Source organism: Equus quagga, chromosome 13 (assembly GCF_021613505.1).
Source record: "Equus quagga isolate Etosha38 chromosome 13, UCLA_HA_Equagga_1.0, whole genome shotgun sequence".
Lineage (NCBI taxonomy): Eukaryota > Metazoa > Chordata > Mammalia > Perissodactyla > Equidae > Equus > Equus quagga.
This window is the reverse complement of record NC_060279.1, coordinates 33406123-33433958: the sequence shown is the minus strand read 5'-3', so window position 1 is coordinate 33433958 and position 27836 is coordinate 33406123. Positions and strand designations below refer to the sequence as shown.

The 27836-nt window shown below is 44.6% G+C and overlaps 1 protein-coding gene and 1 non-coding gene across 2 annotated transcripts; both read left to right on the top strand.

Annotated features, from left to right (window-relative positions):
- ATP1A4 (ATPase Na+/K+ transporting subunit alpha 4) lies at positions 1–27836 on the top strand. The gene is made up of 22 exons (XM_046682500.1): positions 1–84; positions 279–338; positions 2156–2359; positions 2968–3081; positions 4687–4821; positions 5101–5218; positions 8249–8517; positions 9996–10194; positions 10430–10539; positions 10736–10870; positions 13069–13258; positions 13387–13559; positions 17585–17721; positions 18133–18283; positions 18604–18772; positions 20079–20233; positions 20391–20514; positions 21813–21958; positions 24751–24881; positions 24994–25095; positions 27428–27519; positions 27808–27836. Exons 1-22 carry the CDS (start codon positions 1–3, stop codon positions 27834–27836), a joined length of 3027 nt encoding a protein of 1008 aa, XP_046538456.1.
- LOC124251607 (U6 spliceosomal RNA) lies at positions 11767–11873 on the top strand. Its single transcript, XR_006891801.1, has one exon. It is a non-coding gene; the product is annotated as a U6 spliceosomal RNA (small nuclear RNA).

Sequence of the window (27836 nt, the reverse complement as noted above, 5' to 3'; positions counted from 1 at the left end):
ATGGTTGGAAGAAGGAAGAAAGAAAAGGTGAAGAGGAAAAAAAACAAGGCAAATATAGAGGAGCTGAAGAAGGAAGTGGTCATGGTGAGAACACCCAAAATGGATGCTAACAAATTGCCCTCTGAAAATACTCCTCAACCCTCAACCTTTTAACATCTTACCTTGAGGATTAATCACACAGGCCAGAGCCATCCCTCTTCCCCCAAATGTTTCTCTCCTTCCCCTGGAAATGACCTGGGGTCGCCACCTCTTCCTCAATGACTCCACTGTCTCCTCAGGATGACCATAAATTAACCTTGGAAGAGCTGAGCAGAAGGTATTCTGTGGACCTGACAAAGGTGAGTGAAGGAACAACCTGAGGGAGGCAGAGGGTCCCCGTCCCCAACTTTGAGGCTACCAGGACAAAATTGGAGCTAGAAATCAAGCCCCTCACTTCAAGTCCAGTTTTTTTTTTTTTTGAGGAAGATTAGCCCTGAGCTAACTGCAGCCAATCCTCCTGTTTTTGCTGAGGAAGACTGGCCCTGAGCTAACATCCGTGGTCATCTTCCTCTACTTTGTTTGTGGGACACCTGCCACAGCATGGCATGCCAAGCAGTGCCATGTCTGCACCCGGGATCCGAACTGGGGAACCCCGGGCCGCCAAAGCAGAACATGCGAACTTAACCTCTGTGCCATGGGGCCGACCCAAAGAGTCCAATATTCTTACCCTTAACTTCCACCCAGCCAAGTTCCACAGGACACACACCTGGAAGATGGTGATCATGGTAACTGCCTCCCAGAGAGGTCAGGATTAGATAAGAAAGTAAGAATGGTTTAGAGCAGCGCTGCTCAGACATTTGTCCTCAGGACCCCTTCACACTCTTATTATCAAGGACCCCAAAGAGCTTATGCTTTGTGAGTTATATCCATCTGTATTTACTGTATTAGAAATTAAAATTAAGAAAATTTAAAATTATTTCCTAATTCATTTAAAAACAAGAGGAATCCCATTGTATATTAGTAAAAATAGTATTTTTATGACACCAAAAATAGTTAGTGGCATTTTGCATTTTTTTAAAAATCTCTTTAATGTCTAGGTTTTTAATAGAAGACAGCTGGATTCTCATATATTTTCAGTAGTAAATCTGCTGCAATATCATGTGTCATGTAGCCTTTGGAAAATTCCACTGTATACTCGAAATAATGAGAGCGAAAAAGGAAAACAATGCATTTAGTATTCTTATGAAAATCATTTGACCTTGTGGACCCCCTGAAAGGGTCTCGGCACCCCGTGGGTCCCCAGACCACACTTTGAGAACCACGGTTTAACAGCAAAACCATATATAACTACTCCTACCATTACCACTGCTGTTACTAGAACCACTAATACAATGATCACAAGTAAAACACTTAAATAAAAGCCCTCAAAATGTAAGTTCCTCTTAGCTCTAGAATTTCGTCTTTGGAGGGGCTTGGAGTGGCCATCTGGTAACCAGTAAAGAGCGTAGGAGGCTTGTCTTGTTTTTATTAAAATTGCATGTTTTTCATGGGGAGGTTGGGGAGTGGCTGATGGTGATTAAGGAGAGTGTGTTTTACAATTCTCTGGTAGGTTCTACTATCATTTTCATTTAGAGTAAAAAGCACACAAGCTTGTGTACAAGGCTACAGTGAGAATCTATGCATTCATGTATTTAGTTGGGTTTTTTTTCCTATTTGTAAGTTAAAGAGTCAAAGTGGGACTGTCCATATGTTCTCAACATTATGTATTCTATCTCATCATTACATTAGTTTTTCACATTATGTTATAAACTGTCTGTTGATATTTATTTATCTTGCCCTAGAGTTGGCGCTCCATAGGGTAGGGACCATTCTTACTCATTTTGGTACCACCGTGCTAGACCCAAGATGGGTGTTTAGAAAGGTTTGTGAATCAATCCATAAGCTAAAAATCCTTCCTATGTAAGGGTGCTAAATGATACCCCTTCTATAATGCAAATTTTAAAGTCCCACTTATCCAGGAGGAACTTTAAGACTGACTTTCAGAGAGCTTCGTTGGTCTCTAGACCCATTCTGGGGCTGTAAATGGCAGATCTGAGTTTTGAAGCCAGGTTCCCCTTTGCTATAGCTGCTTCTCTTTTCATGGTTCTCTGTCCATCCCTATTTCATCTCCACACAGGGCCTTCGCCCAGAAAAGGCCCAGGAAATACTGGATCGAGATGGACCCAATACACTTACCCCACCCCCCACCACTCCTGAGTGGGTCAAATTCTGTAAACAACTGTTTGGTGGCTTCTCCATCCTACTGTGGACGGGTGCCATTCTCTGCTTCGTGGCCTATGGCATCCAGACGTATTTCAATGAGGAGCCTACCAAAGATAATGTGAGTCTATTCAACTGCTACTGCCAGTCCAGTCTCTGCTTAGCCCTTGATACTCTTCTGCTCAGCCACCTAGCTCTCTTGAAGTCCTCTGGCCCAAATCCCTGATACTCCCGGGATTTTATAAGGGAGCCCATGGTCCCTCCTGGTTTCTAGCCCTTTGTCTAGAAAGCTACTGATTCAGCTCCCTAAGATACATGGTTTTCCCGGAAACTTGCTCTCCTATGATTACCTTCCCAACTGATCATCAGAGCACTTTGCAGTCCCTTTCTCTTTCCCGGAATTTTCTCTCTTCATCTCCTTCTTCCCCATCTCCCTCACGATCTGCCTCCCCCCTCCCTGCCCCCCCATGAATAGCCTTCCTGGAGAGGAAGATACAGGCCTTCTCAGACATGGGATTTTGCTGGCCCCTCATTATTGCTTAGGGTTCCTAAACCAGGAAGCCGAGTGAGCCGGCCCTGTCTCAGACTCTTCCCAGACCCCGTGCTCTCCAACTGAGTCCAGTGGTTTCTTCCACCTGGAGAAATGGCTATTCCCCTTGCAGGCGGACTTTCTGAGGATGAAGAAGAAGAAAAAGACCTACTGATGAGCCCTTTCTTTCCCCACTCCAGCTGTACCTGGGCATTGTACTAGCTGTCGTGGTCTTCATCACAGGCTGCTTCTCCTATTATCAGGAGGCCAAGAGCTCCAAGATCATGGAGTCTTTTAAGAGCATGGTGCCTCAGGTAGGATTGGTGTGGGAGGATCTAGTGAGAGGAGGTGTAGTACGTAGCCAAATACACGATTAGTAAGTCCCCTGGAGAATTATATCCTATGATGAGTGAGCTGAGTGAGGGTGAGGTCCACTTAGGTTTTACTCTATCAGGCCTGAGAAAGAGACAACATCACCTATGAATAGTCTGGTCTAGAATGCATAATCCGAGTCTAATGAGCATAATCCAAAACCCTAAATAAGAACATTCTATTCAAAAAAAAGGGGGAGGGCAAAGGAGGTCGAGGAGGCTGGATTCTTTAAATGTCAATGACATTAATAACAAAGAACAGCTGTGGAAATGTTCCAGATTAAAAGAGGCTAAAGAGACATGGCAACTAAATGGAACACCTGGCCCTAGGCCGAATCCTGTGCTGGAGGAGACAATAATGCTGTAAAGGATATATTGGGTCAACTGCCAAAACTGGAATAGAGACAGTAGATTAAAGTGTTATATCAATGTAAAATTTACTGAAATCGGTAACTGTATTGTGGTTATTTAATATCCTAATTCCTGGGAAATGCACACTGAACTATGTAGGATAAAACATCATGAGGCATGTAACTTACCCTCAAATAGTTCAGGAAAGAAATATTCCCATACACACGTATGTAGAGACAGAAAACGGATGACAAAGAAAATGGGATAAATGTTACTAGGTGAATCTGGGTGAAGGTTATACAGGTGTTCTTGGGACAATTTTTTTTCTCTTGAAACTTTTCTGACAGTTTAGATTATTTTCAAATAAAAAGTACCTGGAAATAATATGACAGTAGAAAGAGGTTCCTAGGCACACGGCTGGAAACTTGGAAAGAAACAGGCTTTGAAATTTTCCAGCGACATGATCATGTTCTAGCATTACAGCCCAGGATCTTCTTCTCCCTTTGGTATCAACATAACTTAATTCCTTTGTTGAATAAGAGTTCCGGGGAAATGTTTTGGTAGAATGGAAGTAGGAGTTTGGACTATCAGTTAGCTTTTGCTGCCTAACCACCCCAAAACTTAGAGGCTCAAAACGACAAACATATTATTTCTCACAATTCTGTAGCTGGGCTGTTCTTCTGATCTGGGCTGACCTTAGCTGGTGCTGGATGGTCAGACATGACCTCATTCACATGTCTGGGGTCTCAACCAAGATGAATGGGACAGCTGGGGCCTCTCTCTTCATGATCTCTCTTCCTCCAGGAGGCTAGCTCTGGCTTGTTCAATAGAGTGGCAGAGGGGTAGGGACAACAGGGCAAACCCCAACATGCAAGCACTTTTTAAGCCTCTGGTTGCATCACATTTGCTAAAGTCCTATTGGCCAAAGCAAGCCATATAGCCAAGCCCAAGTGTAGGGATGGAGAGATAGACCCCATCTCTTAACGCGAGGAGCAGCAAAGTCACATTGCAAAGGGCCCTGCAGATAGCCATGGTAAGAATTTGCAATCTCCCAAGGAGACCGTCAAGTATGATGCGGAGTGACAGTGTAAGAAAGGGGAATCAGAAGGAAGGAGACCAGGAGTGGAAGTTGTAGGCCAGGACGGGGATGGGAGAAGAAGAAAGCTTTGGAAATGACCCTGCACCCTCTTCCCACAGCAAGCTCTGGTAATTCGAGGTGGAGAAAAGATGCAGATCAACGTACAAAATGTGGTAGTGGGAGACCTGGTAGAAGTGAAGGGTGGGGACCGAATCCCTGCCGACATCCGCCTTATCTCTGCACAAGGATGTAAGGTGAGGGGAGGTGGAAAGTATTGAGAGGGGACTAAGTATGGTCTTAGGGCACTGTAGTGACCTGGGCTCAGTTAAAGAAAGTATGATCTTATTGTTCAGAACCTTGAAAAGTTACAAGGGAAAATTTGAGGTTAGAGACAAGAAGGTACTGGTGTGTAAATTTGTTTCTGCCTGCATGTCAATAATGGTGATGTTGGTGGCAGATAAAGATGTGTCATCTTTATAAATGAATCTTTTGTCCCATGCTCATTTTATCACCTATCCTCCCTCCCATCCCAGGTGGACAATTCATCATTGACTGGAGAATCAGAGCCCCAGTCCCGCTTTCCTCATTTCACCCATGAGAACCTTCTAGAGACCCGAAACATCTGCTTCTTCTCCACCAACTGTGTGGAAGGTGAGTATCGCATCATTAATAGCCTAGATTCAAAAGCAGCGATTGAAACAAAGATTTCCAGAGCTCTCTATCTTCTAAAGGTAGTAGGGTAGGTAATAGCTGGTATGCTGTCTAGGTTCTCCATCACTCATGACCTGTATGACCTTTGGTGAAAGGTCAAAGCCATCATTTCCACATTTGCACGAGGATGATAATAAAACTCGCCACCCCTTAGATTTGTATGTGGATTAAAGGACATAATACATATAAAATGCTTAGCACAAAGTCTAACACATTGTAAGTGCCCTAAAATTGTTAGTTATTATTATTCCAGTTAGTGAATATGTCTATGGTCTATGAACTGAAAATAGCACAGAAAGGAGGAAAATTATTCAGCCCTGCTAGGTCATTCTTTTCCTGAGGTAAGCCCTAACTTCTCCTCACTATTCCAAGAAAGGGTATTGGCACTGCACATTTGTTACCAGAGGTGCCACTCACACTTTGGCTTAGCTCCTAGAATCTAGGATATCCTTCAACTGGGAGGCAGTCTGGCCGAGGTGCTAACAATGGACTCAATATCATTATGTCAACCTTTTCTTCATCCTTTCCCCTTAAGGAGGCCTGCAAGACTGTCTGGAACACGCATGAAAACCATTATTTGTGTTTAAGGATAAGTGTTTGAGCATCTAAGAAATAGCTATTTTTTAATGGAATGCCTACTATGTGTCAAGTGCTACAGATAACTCTGATTCTCAGAACATTATACAGCAGATATTATTCCTATTTTACACATGAAAGACTAAGGTTCAAAGAAATTAAATGCAGTGTCCAAGAGCACAACTCAACCAAAAAGAGGAGGATCAAGGATTCTCATGGAGCTCTGTCTCCACAGCCCATGCTCTTTCTACAGACCCTCGTCTGGAATAACACTTGCTAATGACCTCTCTGGTAATAAAATTATTTAACGTGGAAATACCTTAAAGGATAAGAGTAACATTAAGACTGAAGAAGAACCCATCTAGAAAATAAAATATATTTAAGAAAATTTGTATGGAAAGATACAAGTTAGCAAGCTTCCTTCAAAAACACTAAATTTCTATTATTAAATTTTAGGAATAAATTTGCTCAGATTTGTCCTTCCAAAGTAGGTTTTTTGGTCAGCAAAGTATATGCTTCAGATAAGGGAGAAAGTGGTGGTGGCATTCCATCTGAGACACAAGGGTCTGGCTAGAATACAGGAGGCTCTAAGAGGAGACTGGTGGGATCTAAGATGTGGCCAAGAGGGTGGAGCTAGGTTGAAGGAGCTCTTAACTTTTAAACTGAGGAATTTCTATGCAATCTGTAAACTAGTAGCATAACTTTAACCTCTCTTCTAGAACCCTGCCTCCCTGCTTTCATCACTGTGGACCTTGATGGGGCTTCTGGTACAAAATCTCTCTTTGAGTTCTCATGCACCTTCACAGGGGCCTAAGCTGTTTCTCTGACAATATACAGAAGGTGTATATGGCCAAGCATGGGGAAACCATAGCAGAAGGAATAGAAACGAAGAACTAGACTAAACCAAACCATGGCAAAATAGATGGAGGTGACACCATACTCTACCCCCCTCAAAACATAATACCCTCTCAGCACCTCTCAATTATTTCAGTATCTTCCTTTCGCAAGGCTTAATCTGTCTGAAGCTCATCTCAGAGAGTGCCTCACACTGTGAAGCTTTCCAGAATTACTCTTCTGCAGAACATTGACCTGACCTGTCTGCTATCTGAGCAAGATCTGCTCTCAGACGCGTGTAGCTGAAGGTGACCTTGGGAATGGACCAGCTGCCCTGTGTTATGTCTGTGGGGCCTGCCAGATTGGAGCCACCCCCACAAGTCACACGTGTGATTTTATATCTGTCCTTCTGGAGACCCTAATTTCATCTAAATGAAGAAAAGAAAGAAACGAATAGTTGAGTGCCTACTATGTGCCCAACCCTGTTCTGGGCTCTTCTAAAAACATTTCATTCTTGCAGCTTTGTAGGTGCTTTCATCCCATTTTAAAGATGAGGAAACCTGAGTCTCAAAGAGTTTAAGTAACTTGCCCCAGGGCAAACAGTTTCAGTCTTTCTGATTCTAAAATAAGTGCTATTTCTATAATACGTTTCTTTTCTGGGTGAATCTGACTGTAACTTTAATGGTAGAAATTTCAGCCATATGATAAAGCAGGAAGGGTTATTTTGAGCAAGGAACCTTGTGGGGCCCCTCATTTCAAGCTGTGTAGGTGAGTGTCCTGCATGATGTATGTAAAGCCAAACATGATGGCCATGCTTCCCTTCTGACTCAAGGGCGGTGTTGGAGAGAAAAGCCCCGAAGCCCAGCTGTTAGGACCTGTGCTCCCCAGCAGGGGTCAGACTGGCTCTAGCCAGCAAAGCAGGGAGGGGGCTCAGGTCATAGCAGGGTGTTGCAACCCTGGCACTACTGACACTTGGGCAGGATAATCCTTTGTTATAGTGGGAGAGGAGGGCTGTCCTGTGAACTGCAGGATGTTTAGCGGGATCCCTGCCCTCTGCACACTAGATGCTAGTACCAACTCCTTCCCACTCCAGTTGTGACAACCCAAAATATCTTCAGAAATGGCCATTGTCTCCTGGAGGGCAAATTGCCCCTGGTTAAGAGTCACTGGGTTAGAGGAGAAGGGGATATTGGAAGATAGGACTCTAGCAGAAGCATAACCACTATTCTTGCAGATCTAGACACTGTTTAGCTGCTGAGGGCAAAATAAGAAATATAGAGACCATAGAAGATATTTAGATTAAGTGTGATGAAGACCTTCTTGACAGTGAAGGCAATTAGGCAATAAACTTGGGTATCTCTGGAGAGCTGTGAAATCTCTTCAGAGGCTTCTCAGACTAGGAGACCCTTATCTGTCTAAACTAAATATGAGGATAATACAACATAAGAACCTTTCACAGGGCCTTGAGTTTCAACCTTGTTTTTGACCACTGACAGCTTTCTCCTTGTAGGAACCAAACCCAACAGACTTCCCAATTCAGACTTCCGCCTTCATCCGCAGGAACAGCCCGGGGCATTGTGATTGCTACAGGAGACTCCACAGTGATGGGCCGCATTGCCTCGCTGACATCAGGACTAGCAGTTGGCCAGACCCCCATTGCTACTGAGATCAAACACTTCATCCATATAATCACAATGGTGGCCGTCTTCCTTGGTGTCTCTTTCTTTGGGCTCTCGCTCATGTTGGGCTACAGCTGGCTGAAGGCTGTCATTTTTCTTATTGGCATCATTGTGGCCAATGTGCCTGAGGGGCTGCTGGTTACTGTCACCGTGAGTAGCCAGGGTGAAGGGTGGCCTCAGGGCAGACAAACAGACCCAGGGAAATGAAATAACTAGGATCTCTTTTGTTGTTGAACACCACCTGACATGTATACAGGTGTAAAATCATTTAGTTCCCAAATTAGATTGACTTCCTCCACCCACATTTTCTGGTGCCTTCTCTCTCTCTTTCTTCTCAAGGAGAGAGGAAGTGAGTTGTGATGCAGACAGCATTTGATTCTAAGTCACTGGGAAGAAGTTCTAGTTCCAGGTGTCCTGGGTAGTGAACTTAGCCAAATCACTTAACGTCCCCAGGACTCAATTCATCAGTTTACAGAGGAAGATTAGTTTAGAATTGTACAATTTTATTGGAAAGGACTTCAAAGCCCGTATAAATTCAACCTTTCAACCAATGCTGAATATCCTTTATAAAGTCTCTGGGAGATGATGATTATTTCTAGTAATGTCTCAGTTCATTTCATTGTTGGATTGCTCTAGTTAGATTTCATTGTGTTGAGCAGAAATATGATTCCCTGTTTGATCCCAGTTTTCCCACCTGAGGAAACACAAAATGAGTCAATTCTTCTACAAACTACCCTTTAGATTTTTGACAGCAGCCATATGTCCCCTCAAACTCTCCAGGTAGGATGAAAGATAATCCCTTTCCTCTTGTCCGTTTTTCATATGACATGGTCTTCAGAGCCCTTGTCTTAACTAATCACCTGTTTGGGGGTATGCTCTAGTTTATCAGTATCCTTAAAATAGAAATGAGAATAGCACTGTGGTGTGGACAGACTAGCACAAAAACATCAGGACTAGTGATATTATGTAAATAAATCATAACCCTATGATTAGAATTCTGTGCTTACGTAACCACAGCCTAAGAATTTGTTCACTTTTAAAACAAACTTGCCATATACTTGACTTTCATTGAATTTATGGTCAAGAAAAATCTTTTGGTTTAAATGATTTCTCAAGTTCTTTTCAGTGCTGCAATATTCCTTCTCAATTTCATCATTTTCTCCTTTCCCTTCCTTTTTTTTTTTACCTATTGATACAACCCCCTTCACACACAGCATCTTATACCACAATAAAAGATTAGCTGTGGATGTGGTCCCTGGAAAGTCAGACTTGAGAAAGAGGTGTGGCCTGAACTTGAATAAAAAAGAAGCTGCTGAGTAGAAAAAATGAAAGGATCACTGGGGAGTGGAATATTCCAGGGAGAATAAGGTGATCGTTCTCTGTGCTACTCTAGTAAAGGAATACACCCTTGTTTTGAAACTCGGCCATAAAACACAAACCAAGATCACTTTCCTAATTTCCTTTACCATAGCCACAGATGGAATTTCTAATGACTAGGTGGGAACACAAGGGAAATAAATACAAACAATTGAAATAGCAATAAAAATGATCAGACTCTCAAAACACAAATTGGTATAAGTAGCCAATCTCTTCTCTCCATTTATTCTCTCCCCTCTTCCTGGCCTTAGGTGTGTCTGACCCTGACAGCCAAGCGCATGGCGAAGAAGAACTGCCTGGTGAAGAACCTGGAGGCAGTGGAGACGCTGGGCTCCACCTCCATCATCTGCTCTGACAAGACGGGCACCCTCACCCAGAACCGCATGACTGTCGCCCACTTATGGTTCGATAAGACCACATATGAGGCCGACACTAGTGAAGAACAGACTGGTGACTAGTGGCATTGGTGGGCCAAGAGTGGAAAGATTTGGGGGATGTGATGAGTGAGCTGAGAGTGAATGGTGAGTCCAGACAGAAAATAGCTGGAGAGTAAGTGGAGAGAAGGGAGGTATGAAGGAAAGGAAATGTGGTCTCTGTGAAGTATTTGGGTACAGAACAGGTTGTGAATAACTCCCTGCTTTAAACTCTCCTATCCCCTGCTCATAAATCTGTTCTTTCTCCCTAGTGAATACATTTGCCAAGGACTCTGACACCTGGTTTATCCTGGCCCGAATCGCTGGCCTCTGCAACCGGGCTGACTTTAAGCCTGATCAGGAGACCCTTCCCATAGCTAAGGTATCAGTCAGACCTAAGAGGGTAGAGGGTACCTCAGTGTCCAGGGTCTAACCCGCTCTCCCCAAAAATCTCTCTTCTGGCACTCAGTGATTTCCCCCATGTACTCCCTCCCCACTCTGCCCCTCTCCTTGTCGCCACCACGGGCAAGCCCAGGTGCCACGCCCCTCAAGCTTACGATATAAAACCCATCCGGCAGCGGGCGACAACAGGGGATGCTTCTGAGTCAGCCCTCCTCAAGTTCATCGAGCAGTCTTACAGCTCTGTGAAGGAGATGAGAGAGAAAAGCCCCAAGGTGGCAGAGATTCCCTTTAATTCTACCAACAAGTACCAGGTATAGAACCAACAAAGGAAAGAGAATGGTAGTGGGGGGATGGGCTCCTCATCTGGGGAAGTGGGAGCACTGCCTTTGCCTTCAGCCTCACCTCTGAGCGGTAGAACAGAGTCAGTGGATAACCTGCATCCCACTTAAGAGGAAGGCTCACCCCAAGAGTATGTGACAAACAGGTGAGGGAGCAGTAGGTGATAGAGGAAGAGATGTTCAGGCCTAAGCGAGCTTGGGGCTGTGCCACTTGTGGAGAGAGCAAGTCGTAAAACGCTCTCTGAAATGTCTGTAGGTAGCAAAGGCTGGTTGGTGAAAGTCAGTTACAGGCGTGTGCAGCTGTTAGGAGGCATCTCTGTGGCCACCTCGAGGTTTGCTATTGCAGAATAAGGTTGGATTTGCAAGACACTTCCCTGAGGCGCCTTATTTCATTAGTCATCAAATAATTCCTTTCATTCCATGCCTGCAGCTCTAGCAGCTGCCCTCAGGTAGGCCAGCAGGGGTCTCTAGCAGGTTTGTGAAGTTTTTTTTCATTTCTCAGGAACATTTTGTCCGTTATCCAGGTAGGAGTGACAAGAGAAGGAGAAATGCTGAGTGAGGGACAGTGGTGGCACTAGCAATAAAATCCATGAGAGGGACAGGAAAGCCAGTATTTATGTCCCCCATGAGAATCCTGGCACAGTTTAAAGAGCGGGTTATGGTGGAAAGTAGGGAATGGGGTGTTAGCGTGAGTGGAGCTTGGCCAGCGAAGGTTGGAATGCTAGGGAGCAGTCACGTTTGCTCAGGGGAGTGGAAGTCCCCGAGTTCACGTACTACCGTAAAGGTCAGACGTTCAGGAGTGGGTAACAGACAAGAAAGGAGACTCCCAAAAGTCAGTTTTGTTTTTCTGTCTTAAGAAACACATAATACTGCTCGCTTCAGCAGCATATATACTAAAACTGGGACAATACAGAGAAGACTAGCATGGTCCTTGCACAAGGATGACACGAAAATTCGTGAAACATTTTCATATTTTTGTACTTGAAAGTTACTAAGAGAGTAGATCTTAAAAGCTTTCATCACATGGAAAAAAGAATTTGTAACCAAAAAGAAAACCATTAGAAAATAACAAAAGCCGTATAGATTTTTAGAAACCCAATTACCTGTATTTTCACACTGAACACTGAGCAAGTAAGAGTTAAAAAGCAAAGCCGTAGTTTTTTGTCTCAACTGGCTTTCAGTCAGTGTAATAAGATAGGCCTCCTAAGCCCAAACTGCAAACTTCTTTCCACTTTTTCTGATGTTTAGTGGCCTCCCTAACCAGACAGGAATTTTGTGCTTGGCAGGGCCCAATTAAAGCTTTTGACTGGAAAGAATTAGCTACTTCTCCCTCCACATGATTCAAAATTAAAGCAAAACATATCCACGACATTTGTTGGGACGTCCAACAAAATAGCAACTTTCCTCAAAATGACTACATTAGTGCCTTTTCTGAGCTATTGAGTATCAAGCTGAAACGGTAAAATCTTCCTCTGTGGTCCACCCAGTTTGCTGGCCAGCCCACCAGCCACCCGGCTCTAGCCGGGCTTGCTTGGGGGAGGCGCCAAGAAAATCCCACTGGCTACTTTCACTCCCTACGGCTTTTAGAAGAGAGTGGCAAGGGGACTAGAATGACTAACCTGTGTTTGAATTGTGCTTCAGAGTTTTCAAAGTTTCTTTTACAAATATTGTGTCTCATAAAAACCCAATGAATTAAGCAACACAGACCGTCTATGTTTTATCAAAGCAACTAAGGTTTTGAGAGATTAAATGGACTGACCTGAGATCATAAAGCTATAAGGCATTCCTGGTGGCCCTAGAACATGACATTTTTTTCTTTCCTGTCTACTCAGCTGTCTTTGCCAGCCCCACTCCTGCTGCTCTGGAGCCATCCAGGCAGAGGAAGCAGGGAAAGAAAGAGCCTGGCTCTGCCCTCAGCTTCCATTCTGGCTGAGAAGATAAGAGAGATTTGAGTGCAAATACCAGGCTGGGGTTTCCTGGGAAGGAGGAGGGCTCAACAGTGGGTCAGATTCGCCTGGGGGTGGGGGGACTCTGTTGGGGTGACGGGATCAAGGAGGTGGAGGGTATGAAACAGGTTGCCTGTCGGTTTTACCCTCAAAGACCTTTCCCGTGCTTTTTGTCCCTGCCCCTTGCTCTCTCCTGTTCCATTGATGCTTCCTCTCCTCTCCTAGATATCCATCCACCTGCGGGAGGACAGCTCCCAGACCCACGTGCTCTTGATGAAGGGGGCTCCTGAGAGGATTTTGGCGTTTTGCTCTAGTTATCTTCTGAATGGGCAGGAGTATTCAATGGACGAGGAAATGAAAGAAGCCTTCCAAAATGCTTACTTGGAACTAGGAGGTCTGGGGGAACGCGTGCTAGGTGAGGGGCTGTGGGAGAAGCCTTGAAAGAATGCCGTCGTCCGTGGGGTGAAAAATCTAGGATGTTGGGGTGAACAGGATAGGGACATAGCTGAGTGACTACTGGTCCCTTCTTCTATTTCTCTCCAGGGTTCTGCTTCTTGAATCTGCCTAACACCTTCTCCAAGGGATTCAAGTTTAATACAGATGAAGTCAATTTTCCCATGGAAAACTTTTGTTTTGTGGGGCTCATATCCATGATTGACCCTCCCCGACCTGCCGTGCCTGAGGCTGTGTGCAAGTGTCGTAGTGCAGGGATTAAGGTAAACTTGACCATCCCAGAAACTCACAAATTGGAGCAACAGTAGAAAGCCTTGCACAGAGTAGCTTCTTAATAATCTTGGTCTAATTGAATTGATTTCTGTTTCCTTGAGCTTATAATTTTTAGCCTCAAGAGAGAATCTAATAGTAAGTTTCCTTTATAGTCAGAATCCTGTCCTGCACTGAACGTGAGAATCACCAGGGGAGCTTTAAAAATCTGATGCCTAGGCCACACTGAGACCCATTAAATTAGAAACTCTCAAGGTGGCACCCAGGCATCTGTATTTCTAACAACTTTCCTAGAGGTTCCAACGTGCAGACAAGTTTGAGAACCAGTGTCCTAGGACACTGTGAATCACCTAGGGGTTTTGTTGGAATGCAAATCTTGATTCAGTATGTCTAGGATACCCTGAGATTCTGCATTTCTAACAAGCTCCCAGGTGATGCTCTTGCTGTTGGTCTGCAGACCACACTAGGAGTAGCAAAGTGCTAGAAGATATCATGTGAATGTGCTGCTGGGATGGGTTGTAGAAAGGGTGAGGCCAAGTGGGCCGGGGGTCTGAAGCAGGCAATAGTGAGAATGGGATATTGAGAGCTGGGGGCCCTCAATGGATCTGACGGGAGTGAGCAACTGCACTAACCAGTATATGTCCAGGAGTAAAAGCTAAAAACCAAATGAACTGGTCCAAGAGTGAACACAGCTGCAGAACAAGCTCAGAGGTGGGGATTCCTCTTTGGTCAGGGTGGGCCTTGGACTTCACGAGATAGCAGCAGAATTCCTCTAATTCTGAGATGTTCCATAACCCACATTTCCCAGGTCAGAGTCTAAGACGCATATACATCTTCATAGATTAGATATTGACACCTTCCCTGCTCATACCTGATATTCTGGATCCTGGACTTGGGGGAGGGCAGGTTGAGGGGCGGGCGTTGGAGGTATTTAAGGAGAACTAGATGCTATCTGTTAGAGCTAGATTTATCTTAGACTTCTGAGTTTTGGCAGTTTGTCTGGGGGCAGCCTGGGGCTCGCTAAGTTTAATGATTAGTCAGTAGAGTGGGAACCAAGGAATAGATGTAGGATAGTATTCTGAGTGAATTCCTTAATTACTATAAGATGTTTGGGGTGGTATAGTTCTTTGCAGAGAAGCATTATTATAACATATCTGTGTAGGATAACCAAGTTATCTTGATATTGCCCCATGGTTCTATAAGCTACCACATCATATTGTGGGTCATCAGTGGAGAAGGGGTTCATGTGAATTTTCTGAGCTTTGAGGTGTGCTCTTAGAATGGAGAATAACATTGTGGGTGTAGTCTAAAATTTTTCATCTGAGAATTTATGGATCCCATTAGCAAGAAGAGAGTTACAATTATGCCTACAGGTAGGGAGGTCCAAACAGAGATGAGAGGGTGATTTTAGCCAGGATGGTTACCAGATCAGGATGTCATCACAGCCTGAGGCAGAGTGAGCCCATGGTAGTCTGAGGAGGACTCTCGCTGCTGGCCTCAAGCTGGCAGCTGAAGCAGGGGGTCTCAGTGCTTTCTGGGCCAGTCCTTGTTCTGGTTATAGGTTTACAGGTCTCATTATAATTTCTTACTTCTTCTGGACTCTAAGCTGACAGAAATTTGGCAGACTTGGTGAGGAAGTTTGAATCATCACTTTTTCCCTATAGGGAAGTGTAGGACATACACATGATGCCATCCTTCAAGGAGGACAAACTGTAATGAACGTACATGGTGTTGTCCCATAGGGTAGACTCTTCCAGGGTCAGCTCCAAAATGGTGTTGATGCAGAACTGACAAACGTTACAAGGCTGCTTAAAGAGGTCAGATAATGATTGCATGGTAGCAAAGTTTTTAGAAGGGAATGAGTGTGGGACTGGGATTTCCCAGGTAGAGCCATGTGCTCAGGCCTTTGGAAGAAATGTGATTTTAATAAACTAAAATAAGGGCCGGCCCTGTGGCCAAGCGGTTAAGTTCGTGCACTCTGCTTTGGCAGCCCAGGGTTTCGCCCATTCGAATCCTGGGCGTGGACATCACTCATCAGGCCATGCTGAGGCGGCATCCCACATGCCACAACTAGAAGGACCCACAACTGAAAAAATATGCAACTATGTATGGTGGAGATTTGGGCAGAAAAAGCAGGAAAAGAAAAAAAGAAGATTGGCCACAATTGTTAGCTCAGGTGCCAATCTTTAAAAAAAAAAAAACTAAAATAAAATGAGCCCATTATATTTGCCACTAACTGAGGCTCTCAGCAGTATGAAGATACTTGGCCCCTGCTGTGAAGCTGGCCTCCTTTAAGAACTGCAGTCAGTTCTTGCAGTCAAGCAGTGAGGGCCTACAGTAATGTCACCAACGCTGGAACGTTTCTCTCAGATGGGTCCGAGCTGGGGGAAGCGGGTACAAGGGAACAAGAGAGCAGCTTGCAAGGCTGCGTGGGAACATCAGAGGTATAGTCAGCACCAACAAGCTGGAAATGAAATTCCTTTAGTATTTGATGAATTCCAGAAACTACCAGATGCCCTTTACTTCAAAGGGAGCCATTCTCTGTGGAACTACGCTTCTATTGTATGCATGCATCTCAATGCTCTGTGAAATTGGGTCCTAGGAACTCACTCCCGGGGTGATTGACTTTGTGTTTTTATTTCTCCAGCCCAGCATGGAGGTGGTACTTCCAGAAACTACGATAGAACAGGACATTTGAATAGTCAAACTGGGCTAGGTACCAGGAATGTATCAGGATGATACCATACCTGTCCTACAGGTCCCAGGTCACTTTGATGAGCCACTGGGAAGCTGTCAGGGCACTGCGAACCTGAAAGGCATCACTGAGGGCTCAGTCTGAATCATATCGGGAATCTTCTAACCTTATATGCAGTTCCCTCCCAGATCCTAACCAGTTACCCTGTGCCCCACGGGCCAAGCTTGGTGAGGATCCAGTGCCCTGAAGTTGAACCAGGATCCTCAAAATCAGTGGTGTGGGTAACAGCTCATAGTGGGACTTTCCTGAGTCTCTGGGAATCTCAGCTTAGTTGTCTTCTTCCAGTACGCCAGGGGTGCCAGTGCGGAATGATGAGGGCTCACAGGAAAACTCCTTCAAGGCTCACTTCCATGCTCTAAAAGTAAACAGACTGACCTTTTCAGGGCCTCTGCTCCTGCAAGCAGTTGGATAGTTAGGTCATGGTCACATAGTTTCCTTTTTCCTCCCATCAGAGACTGCAAAATTGTGTGCTGGGAGGGCAGTGGGAACCATGGGCAGTGGTTCCCAGGAAGCCATCATTCCTTCGTTTGATAATTGTTTGTTGATGGATTACTATGTGCTAGGCATTGTGCAAGGGCAGGAAACTTAACAAGGAATCAGAGACGTGGCCACATTCCTGGGGAGCTCACAGTCCAGTAGGGGAGAGAGACAGACAAGCCATCACCATATAGAGAAGTGACAAGTGCAGAAATACAGAAAGAACAGAATGCTAGGGAAGCAGAGAGCTCAGGCCCCTGATCTTTGGGGAGGAATGGGACCAGACTAGGGCTGGTCCAGGTATCCAAAAAATGGGTGGAACCCAGAGGCTGCAGGGAGACAGTGGGAAGACGAGAGGAAGAATGAGAACCAGAATGCACCTGGACCTAGATGAAATTTTGCTAGACAGATGGATTATTCCAGACATTCCTTTATTACCACTTGTTCCATGTGTAGGTGTTTCTGTCTTTGAGCTTAAAGCAGCAGAATAACTTCTAGAGCAATTAAACAAAATTCTAAATATAGTAAAACACCCAAATCCCTGATGTATTCCTGGGAAGCATAGAACCCAAACTGTCCTGTGTTTTATGGTCTGTTGGTCCTGACCCACTCTAGAGGGTTAAAGCCACAGTAGCGAGATTTTTGATCTATAGCACAAGTTCTTGGGAATGAGCTACTAAAACCCTGTGGAATGGAAGCAGTGATCTGTTAGTTCTTAGAATGGTGAAGGCTCCAGGCACCTCCCTGAAGATGATTCTGCTCCTCTTCCCTCCCCTCCCAATTCAGGTGATTATGGTAACAGGGGATCATCCCATTACAGCCAAGGCCATTGCCAAGGGTGTGGGCATCATTTCAGAAGGCACCGAGACTGCAGAGGACACTACTGCCCAGCTCAAGGTCCATGTCAGGCAGATCGATAGCAGGTGAGAGCCCTAAAGGACTCAGATCTGCCATTTTTTTCCTCCATCCTCTCAGCCTGCCCCACCTAGATCCCACTTACTAAAGTTCTTAGAGCCTCCTTTAGTAGGTAGTATGTGCAGGGTTTACTTATTGCAAAGTAAAACATAATAGGAAAATGACCAAGTGACTATGTCAGTGGATTTTCAGAGGAAGTTGGACAAAGAAAGAGGTAGAGAAAAGGGAGGAGTGGTTGGGAGAAAAGGGAGGAGATGCAATGTGTCAATCTGGGGACAGTGAATGGCTGGGGACAAGTGATGAGATTGAGTTGAAAGGAGAAATAAGGAGGTTATAGTAAAGGTTGGTTAGAGGGCACCAGGACCCCTCGTAAATTCTCAACACTCTGAACTAGCTTTCTGAAATTCTTTTCCCCCCAGGGATGTCAAAGCCATTGTGGTGCACGGCTCAGACCTAAAGGATATGAGCTCAGCGCAGCTTGATGAGATTCTCCGAAACTACACTGAGATTGTGTTTGCTAGGACCTCCCCTCAGCAGAAGCTCATAATCGTAGAGGGATGTCAGAGGCAGGTAAGGGAGAAAAAGGAGGCTCGAGGAATCTGGCAGAAATCATGTGGCATAGCCCAGCCCCAAATCAAGCAGAGGAACATGTGGGCTGGGCTAGAAGAGCCTGCAGAGAACATCCCATCTCAAACTCCTGAGATGGACATCAGTTTGGGGGTTCCCTGAGAGTTTTAATATCTCAGGAGGAGCAGGTGAAGGAAGGGCCAAGAGGCCCAAATCAAGCATGATTACATCAAGAAACAGGGGATGATGAAATCAAATTGATCTTTGGGACTGGTCCTGAATCTGACACAATAATTATTTCACTCCCTCTGTGCTTCACCCAGGGAAACGTTGTGGCGGCGACTGGTGATGGCGTGAATGACTCCCCAGCACTGAAGAAAGCTGACATTGGCATTGCCATGGGCGTCACTGGTTCTGACGTGTCTAAGCAGGCAGCAGACATGATCCTGCTGGACGACAACTTTGCTTCCATTGTCACAGGCGTGGAGGAGGGTGAGGAAACAGGGTGCCCAGGGTTGGGACTACTTCAGACTCAGGCGAAAGTTGGTATATATTACTCTCATTCCTTTTGCCCATCATCCAACCTCCATGGTCCTGTACAGACTGGGAAAAATCACTGTAAGACAAATTTTTACAAATTAGATTCATTTGGTACTTAGAACATCACTTTCAGGAGCCCTTTATTATGAGACTGGAGGAAAGTCCAGATTTGTGAGGGAGACTGGGACTGTGGTATAGCATGGTATCTTCCTACTTCTTCGCAGAGATTCAAGTAGGTCTACAGCGAGTTCCAAGATGTAGCCATACCCCTGGAACTACTCCATACTCCACAATCTCAGGAGGGCCCCCTAGGAACCTGTTGCCTGAATGATGTTGACATATCAAGATCAGTTGGAGCCTGACCTATGAATTGACTGCATGAGCCCAATTAAACATCGTCTTTCCCAGAGAATTCTGAAGACAATGTCCATTGGTGAATAGGAGAACCCCAGAATTTGGCATCCCAGGCTCCCTGCTTTCTGCCTGTTGCTATCTTATTAAAACCTAGGACAATTCACATAATAATAGTAGCTACCATTTTATTGAGACCTAGTATGATCCTGACACTTTGCTGAGTATTTTGTACCCATTCAATTTTTTGAGCACCAACTTTGTATCAGGCACTCTTCTAGATGCTGGGGATATAACAGTGGGGGATAAAAAGACACAAATCCCTGCCCTCATGTAGCTTAATTTCTAGTGGAGTGTGACAGACAATGAGGTAAATTGTATGGCATATTAAAAGGTGATAAATACAGTGGGGAAAAAATAAAGCAACGAGTGCAGTGAGGGATTACGATTTTTGAAAGGGTCACCAGGGAAGGACTTAAGCCATCTTGCAAGGCAAGAGGAATGACACTCAGAGAGGTGAGGGGCGCCCAAGGTCAGAAGCTAGTTATGGCAGAAATGGGATTAGAACCCAAGCCCAGGCTCTTTCCATGTCAGCCTTAATCTTCTAATGGCTTTTATGTCAACGTTCTCAGACATCCCCAAGTATTAACCAGGCCCAACCCTGCTTAGTTTTCAGAGATCAGATGACATTAGCCATGTTGAATCCAAGGACAAAGAGTACACAGATAAGGCATCCTCATAAAGCATGGCTTTAATTAATAGTCACATAATTTAGAAACAAAACTGGGACCGCCAAGGTTTCGGACCTACAGATCCTTTCATGGACTGTGACACTGCTTTATAGTAGTCTCTCTGTCCAGGAGACAGATACAGAAATGGTCTCACTGAAGCTTGACCATCCCCCCAGGCCGCCTCATCTTTGACAACCTGAAGAAATCCATCGCGTACACCCTGACCAGCAACATCCCCGAGATCACCCCCTTCCTGCTCTTCATCATCCTCGGTATCCCCCTGCCTCTGGGCACCATAACCATCCTCTGCATTGACCTGGGCACCGACATGGTGAGACCCAAACTGGGACCCGGTTCATGGAGCTCCTGTGAGATGCACTGAGGAGTAGGAAAAATCCTGTGTCCAAGGAGAGGGACAGAGCTTGAGTTACTTCTGAGTTTCCTTCTGAACTTTGTGTCCCCTGTCACTCTCACCTTCCATCCTCCAGGTCCCTGCTATCTCCTTAGCTTATGAGTCAGCTGAAAGTGACATCATGAAGAGGGCTCCACGGGATCCAAAGAATGATAAACTGGTGAACTATCGTCTCATCGGCATGGCCTATGGACAGATTGGTGCGGCCAGAGGAATGAGGGGTGAAGGGAGTGGGGAGTGGCTGCCTCTGCCTGGCCATTGGAGCCATCTTGGTTTGCAAGTCAGGAAGATATTTTCTTAAACTGTGCTAGGCCCTGGGACAACAAAGAACCATTGATTTCTGATCTGCCCTTGACTTAAGAGTGCAGTCAAGAAGGAACAAACAGACATAAAATGATAGCATCTTTCCAAGTGCCAAATAATGAGTATAGAGAGGACACGCTTCAGGAGTACAAAGCAAGGGGTCTCACCAATCACGAAGCTAGTGAGAGAGGCCTTATGGAGGAAACAGGACTTAAACTTGGTTTTGGAAGATACAGTTTAGACTAGTAAATGTATGGTCAGGTATCGGGGACCAGAGGAGAGGGGAAATTCACATGGCCTGGATGTTGAAGAGGGAATAAGCCAGTTTGGTGGAGCCCTTATTCCTGATAAAGGAATAGTGGAAATTAAGGCTGTAGATACACGTAACATTTATACTGGGCCAGCCTTGAAAAACATGTGAGAGCCATTAGAGGTCTTTGTTCTTGAGTTGCCAGGTGCAATGGGCTATTTCAGGAAGTAAGGTGAGGGATGGACAGGGAAGAGATTGGGGACAGGGGAGACCATCCCAATATCTAGAGGAGGAAATACATAGTAAAAGCACAGATTTAGGAGCCAATCCTACGTTCGAATCCTGATTCACCACTGACTACCTATATGACCCTACATGACGACTGAATCTTCTTTGTGCTTCAATTTTCCCACTTATGAAATGTAGATAAAAGTTCATACCTGTTATGGGGATCATTGTCCACAGTTACCTACACAGTGCACAGCTCTGTTGTTAGTAGACAAACATTAACGTCAGCTATCACTGTGGTCCAGGCATGGAGGATAGACGTTTCGACTAACAGAGAGGCAAGGGGTAGATGGCAGAGATGTGAGGAGAGGAGAGGACTTAATGAGTGTCCTAATGTCAGAGGAAATGGAGAGGGAGGAGCCCAACACTCACTCAATGGGGAGAGGGAATAAAATCACCTCTAAGATCTTTTCCAATCTTAAGATTATATGATTCAAATGTGACTCTGGGTTAGAGCTTAGAAACAAATGTCAGGGCTTGGAGGCAAGTCCTACAGAGATGACAGGATCAGATCATTGATGGCAAGAATCTTCAGCATTACAGCTCAGACACACACCAACCCAGCTAGAAGCAAGTCCCAGCCACCACCCCTTCTATGCTCTGCTTTTTGAGGTCCTTCTCTAAACAAGGTTCCCCTGTCCTGTAACTCTGTCACAGGGATGATCCAGGCTCTGGCTGGATTCTTCACCTATTTTGTGATCCTGGCTGAGAATGGTTTTAAGCCTGCTGATCTGCTGGGCATCCGCCACGACTGGGAAAATTCATACGTCAATGACCTGGAGGACAGCTATGGACAGCAGTGGGTGAGTAAAAGGGGTAGGGTAGTAGATAGTGATCAATAAGAGTGAAGAAGTGACAGGGGAGTGGGTTTAGGAAATTTTTGAAAAGTGGGAGAATGGAGGCACCAGACAGAGTTGATGCCTCATCTCCAGTTCTATATGAGCATTCTAACATTTGACCTCAATCTCCAATCACGTCAGCAAGTGTTCTCTTTGATTGCAATGACTTCATTTCTATTCATTCCTACTGTCTGTTGTCTGTCCTTACCTTCCTGGATATTTTGGCTTCCATGGGCTGGAAGTCTTTGTCATATCAAATTCTGGGGGCTAATTTCTGTTTTTCTAGGTTCTAACCATCATTGCTTCAGAAATAAGTGCTGGGTCCACTCTCTCCCATTACGCTCCTTCCCTCCATGGGAGTTCAAATAATATGACTTCAAATCTGAAAACTTTTCTTTGTATACCCCTTCCTCGTCATTCTAAACTTTTTAAACCTAGAGGATGCCTCTCTGTAGTAGTCTTTCCTAAAACCCAAGATGAATGAGACCCAAACTGAAACCTTCTAACTGACGCTATGTGTTCAAGAATTTTAGTAAGTATGGTTTTTTGTACCTTTAAACACTCCTGTCCTAATTTCTAAGACAGTGGAAGATGTTTGTTAGAATTATAGGACCATAGAGGACACATAGTCTATACAGGACATACAGTTTATTATCATCATTCTATAAATGAGGAAGCTGAGTCTGGAAAGATTTAATGCTTGCTCAAAGTCCCATAGTGAATTCTTAGAAGAACTGGACTAGAATTTTGGACTCAGAATTCTACTTTCCTGCCCAGCACTTTCCTACTTTACCATGATGCCTCTACACCAAGTTAATTTCAGGTTTCTCAAAAGTATGTTAAAATCTGTGTTGTTGGGAAAATGCCCCTCATACACACCTGGCTTCTACCAGCCAAGCCTCATGAGGCCATCAGATGTCAGTGTTCCCAGCTACCAACACTGCTCCACAGTCCAGTGATGCCCAGAGTCCTCATCGTTGTGCCCCGTCAACATCTCCTCAATCCTCAACTCAAGCCCTTGTTGGTTTTATATCTTGATACCATTCCCCTGTTGCCAAGGTGCAACTTGACATATATTTATTTATAACAAATTAAAGATAATTAAAATTAATTTGAAGTAACATCAAATTACATCAAAGACATCTTGAAGTATTGCAAAAGGGTTGAGAAAAATTGCCCTGAGGCAATTCCATAAAGGCAGGGTCTATGCCTCTTCCACTGCTGTCATTTTCAGATAATCAAGTATAGAGCCACCCACCCAGGAAATACTCTACATACTACTAGAAGCAAAGATAGCTGCTTATCTTCTAAATGTCTGTCACCAGTAATTCCATTGATCACCACTCATTCATTCATTCATTCATTCAGCAAATATTTGTCAAGCATCTTCTATGTACCAGGTGCTGTTTGGGCTCTGGGGATACGGTAGTGAACAAAAATGACCAAGTTACTGCTCTCATAGAACTTATACTCTAGTTAGGGGGAAGGTCGTGGGTGGGGAGACAGATAACAACCAAATATATAACATATGGGGTCAACGGACTATGAAGTGTTGGGATCGAGATACTAGAGTAGGTAAGATGGAAAGATAAAGATGGTGGTCAGAGAGAAAGAGATGCTTGAAATTGAAATTACAGAGAAGTTGTAGCTATTATAAAGGACAGTGTCTGTTTAACCACTGGAGAAAGCAGCCCAGGTGGGGAGTGGAAGACGACGTCATTGGAGAAGATCAAGGAACTGTGAGACCATGGTATTGGAAGGATCATCAATATGGATATTTAAATCTCCAAAAACAAGAACAGGAGCAGAGTTAGAGTGACAGTGAGTCAGGAGCTAACATCTTCAAGTGGTGCTGGGGGTGACTTGGGTATTGCTAGCTGGCTGCAGTGGAGGATCGAGGTGGCATGATCTGATGCACACAAACCTGCTCATTGGTCTCACTCTAAGTTCAGTGCTTGGCTCATCAGTTTTCAGCCTTTGTTTTCTAATCATCTAAGGCTCTATATTTTCCTCCAAGTCCAGTTTTGACCATACCCCATGAGGTTCAATATGTAGTATTCCATTATTGTTCAGTCCTACATATTTTCAAATTCTTTACTCGATCTACAAGTTACTTATAAACATGCTGCTTTATTTTTTGAAACATGGCTTTTTCTCCCATCTGATTTAGATGCACCTCTTCTGTGTTAGCCCTCTGTGATCTCTGTCTTATATCCTACCTATAGTGCTGACATAGCATATTTATCCTCCCCACTAGACTGTAAGATCCTTATGTGTAAAATGGGAGTGAAAGACTGAAGGAATGGACGAATGAATATCTCCTATCTGGTACCACCCTTTGGGCATTCCTTTCCTCTCAGCTTTCAGAGTCCCCTCTAGCCCCATCTTCCTTTCTCACCTATTTCCTCTGACTCTGCTTTCTGAGTACACCTTCTTCTCTTACATTGCCCTTCTTATTAATTTAGCAAATATTTATTGAACCATAGCACTTGAACTGAGCAATGGGGAGGGGGCACAAAGATAAATAAGACAAACTGCCTCTTCCTGAGGAGCTATCCGTCAGGTAAGGAAAACAGATAAACAACTCATAATGCAACAGGATAAGTGCTAAGACTGAGATAAGTGAGAAGTGCTGTGGGTGTCTAAAGATCTAAGTCAGCATGGGGTCCAGGAAGGCAGGACAGGAAAGAAGCTTTTAAGATGTATCTGAATCCCTTCTGACACTGACGTCTCCCCTCTGCCCACCCTTCCTGCAGACATTTGAGCAGCGGAAGATTTTGGAGTTCACATGCCAAACAGGCTTCTTTGTCAGCATCGTGATTGTGCAGTGGGCCGACCTCATCATCTGCAAGACCCGGCGCAACTCGGTCTTCCAGCAGGGCATGAAGTGAGCACCCACCCAACAGCCCCACACATTCCCACACCTGTGCGCAGGGCGCCGCCATTTCCTCTACCTCTCCATCCCTGTCTCCAACACACTCTGAAACATTTCTTCCCAGAAACAAGATCCTCATATTTGGGATACTGGAGGAGACATTCCTGGCTGCTTTTCTGTGCTACACTCCAGGCATGGACATGGCCCTGAGAATGTACCCACTCAAGTGAGTAAGGGAAGGGATGCACGTGGGAGAATCTCTGGGCATAGGGAGAGTGTGTGAGAGGAAACGTGTGTTTGAACAGAAAAGTCACTCGTGGAGGGTTGGAGAGGGGTCTTGCCTGGATAAATGGGGCTGTACTCAGTGGTGTAAGGAGACTTATTTGTGCTCTGACAAATGCATCTTATTTAGCAAAGGATTAGGGGCTGTGCCAAGTGATCGCAACCCACCAGACATGCAAATTTAGGAGACTTACCAGTGCTTAAAAGAGTGGCATCTTTTTTATGATGATGTGTAGTGTAGCTGTCCAAGGATACATATTGCTCGGAAGCGAAGTAATCATAAAAATAGCCTGATCTGTGCGTGGCTAATTCTGTTGTACTTACGTAAATATGTCTTAATGTGCATATATATGAGTGGGCATAATGAAATTCTTTTCATCTGGTACTTTGTTTTGTTTAAGTCCCATGTTTGCTTTTTGTTTGTTTTTGTTTTTTACTTTAGTCTATGCATGTGGTGAAAAATTGCTCTTTAATATTTTACAGAGAAAAAAGTAAAACTCCCATTCCACTCTGACTCTCTCTACCTCCTCCTGCATAGGGAGCCTCTGTTAATGATTTAGTGTGTATTCTTCCAACTCGTTTTCTATACGTTTACATACTTTGCTCACCTTTCTATCCCTTGCAGTGTTTTACACAATGCTTTGTATAGTGTAGGTGCTCAGTTAATATTTACTAAAAAGACATTGGCGTTGCCCTTAGATACTGACAATCCCAGGTTTGAATTTCAACTGTACTGTGTATTATTCTGTGACCTTGAACAAGTTTATAACCATTCTGAGCCTAAGCTTCACCTGCGAAGTCTTCATAATACACCCCTGGCAGATGGCTGCAAGAATTAGATCTAGAAATGTGTGTAATGCACCCAGGACGGTGCTTGGGTCATAGTGGGAGCTTTGTTAATAGTAGCTTTATTACTGCTGCTATTAACGTCAATATATTAGTAATAGTAAATGCAATTGAGCATTAAGTGCGCTCCCACTCTGTATATACCTTGACCATAAGACTCATCACCTAATATTGTGATTATTAATATGGTGATTATTTTGTGTGTTTATCTATCCTCTCTTCCCTGATTGCCCGAGCTCCTTGAGATCAAGGACCATCATGTCATCATTTTTATTTCCTCAGGACCTAACATGGACACAGAGTAGACATACCACAATTGTTGAATGAATGGGTGACTGTATGTATATAAGTGTTTATGTTTGTTGGTGTGTATGTGTGTGTGTGTATGGAATGAACCACGGCCTAGGCCTGCGCTGTCCAATATGGTAGCCGTAAAGTACTCTTATGTCACTACTGAGCTCTTGAAACATGGCCAGGGAGAAACTGAATTTGTAATTTTAGTTAATTTAAAGTTAAAGACTAAAGCAGTGTCAAATATTTTTCTAGGAAGTACAACTTTATTGTTTTCATTGGACTACATTTTCTTTTAACCATTGAAAATTCAGTGTCTGACTTGAGATGTGCTGTCCATGTAAAATACTCACCAGATTTTGAGAACTTAGGATAAAAAGAAGAATGTAAAATATCTCATTAATAACATTCATATTGATTACATGTTAAAATGATAATATTTTAGACATATTGGGTTAAATAAAAAGCATTATTAAAATTAATTGCACCTGCTGCTTTTTACTTATTTTACTGTGGCTACTAGAAAATATCAGATTTCACATGTGGCTCGCAACATATTTCTGTTGGACACTGCTGGTCTAGGCCATCTCTCTGTCATCCAAGAGAACAAATGTGGTTCTATTCAATCCCTCCCCAGAGCCCACCTTCCTGGTCTCTAATTATAGAAGAGGTTCAGGAAGAAAAATGTCCCCATCTTTGCCTATGGAGGAGTGTATATCCCCACACATGCAGCCTCAGGTTGAGCCATCCTGCTTGGACACCCTCCCCTTTTGTGCGCAAGGCCTAGAGTCCCCAGAAAGCAAAGGGGTCTCCCTGAACGACTACACAAAAGTCAGTAGACAACCTCCCTGAACACTGCATGTACCTCTGCTGTGACATTTATCATGTCTGCTATCATTGGCTCTTTATGTTTCTGTCTTGGGCTTCTCCTCCCTCACCCCCAACCCCCAGGTTCTGGCCTCCTCAAAGGTAGAGGTCAACCCCATCTACGCACCTTGCTGTCTCCAGCACCCAGCACAGTCCCCGGCACATAGTGGACATGATAAACGAACCGTTCAATTCCCAAGTGCTGTTCTCTGCCCCTGCCCTTCTCTGGCCCCTCTATCTCCTGCCCAGCTGATCAAACTCTTGCTCTACAGGATATTCTGGTGGCTTTGTGCCATTCCCTACAGCATTCTTATCTTTATCTATGATGAAGTCAGAAAATTTGCCATCCGTAATCATCCTGGCGGTGAGGCTCCCCTGCACCCTGCTCTGAGTGGTCAGCAGCCTCCTAACTGGCTCTCCCATCCCACTTGGTTCCTTCAGGCCCGTTGCCCTTCTCCCCACCTCACTGCCTGGCCTGTGCTGAGCCTGGACCCCGGCCCTCTAGTCCTGATTCCATCACCCTGCTCCTTTCAATCCTCGGTGCCCTGTGTTCCGCCCTCAGGCCTCCTCTGTCTACCATTCTGCCTGTCTTCCCTAGATGCCTCCCCTGTGCTGCCTTCTCTGGCTCACTCTGCTCTCTTCTCTTCCACAGGCTGGCTGGAGAGAGAGACCTACTACTAA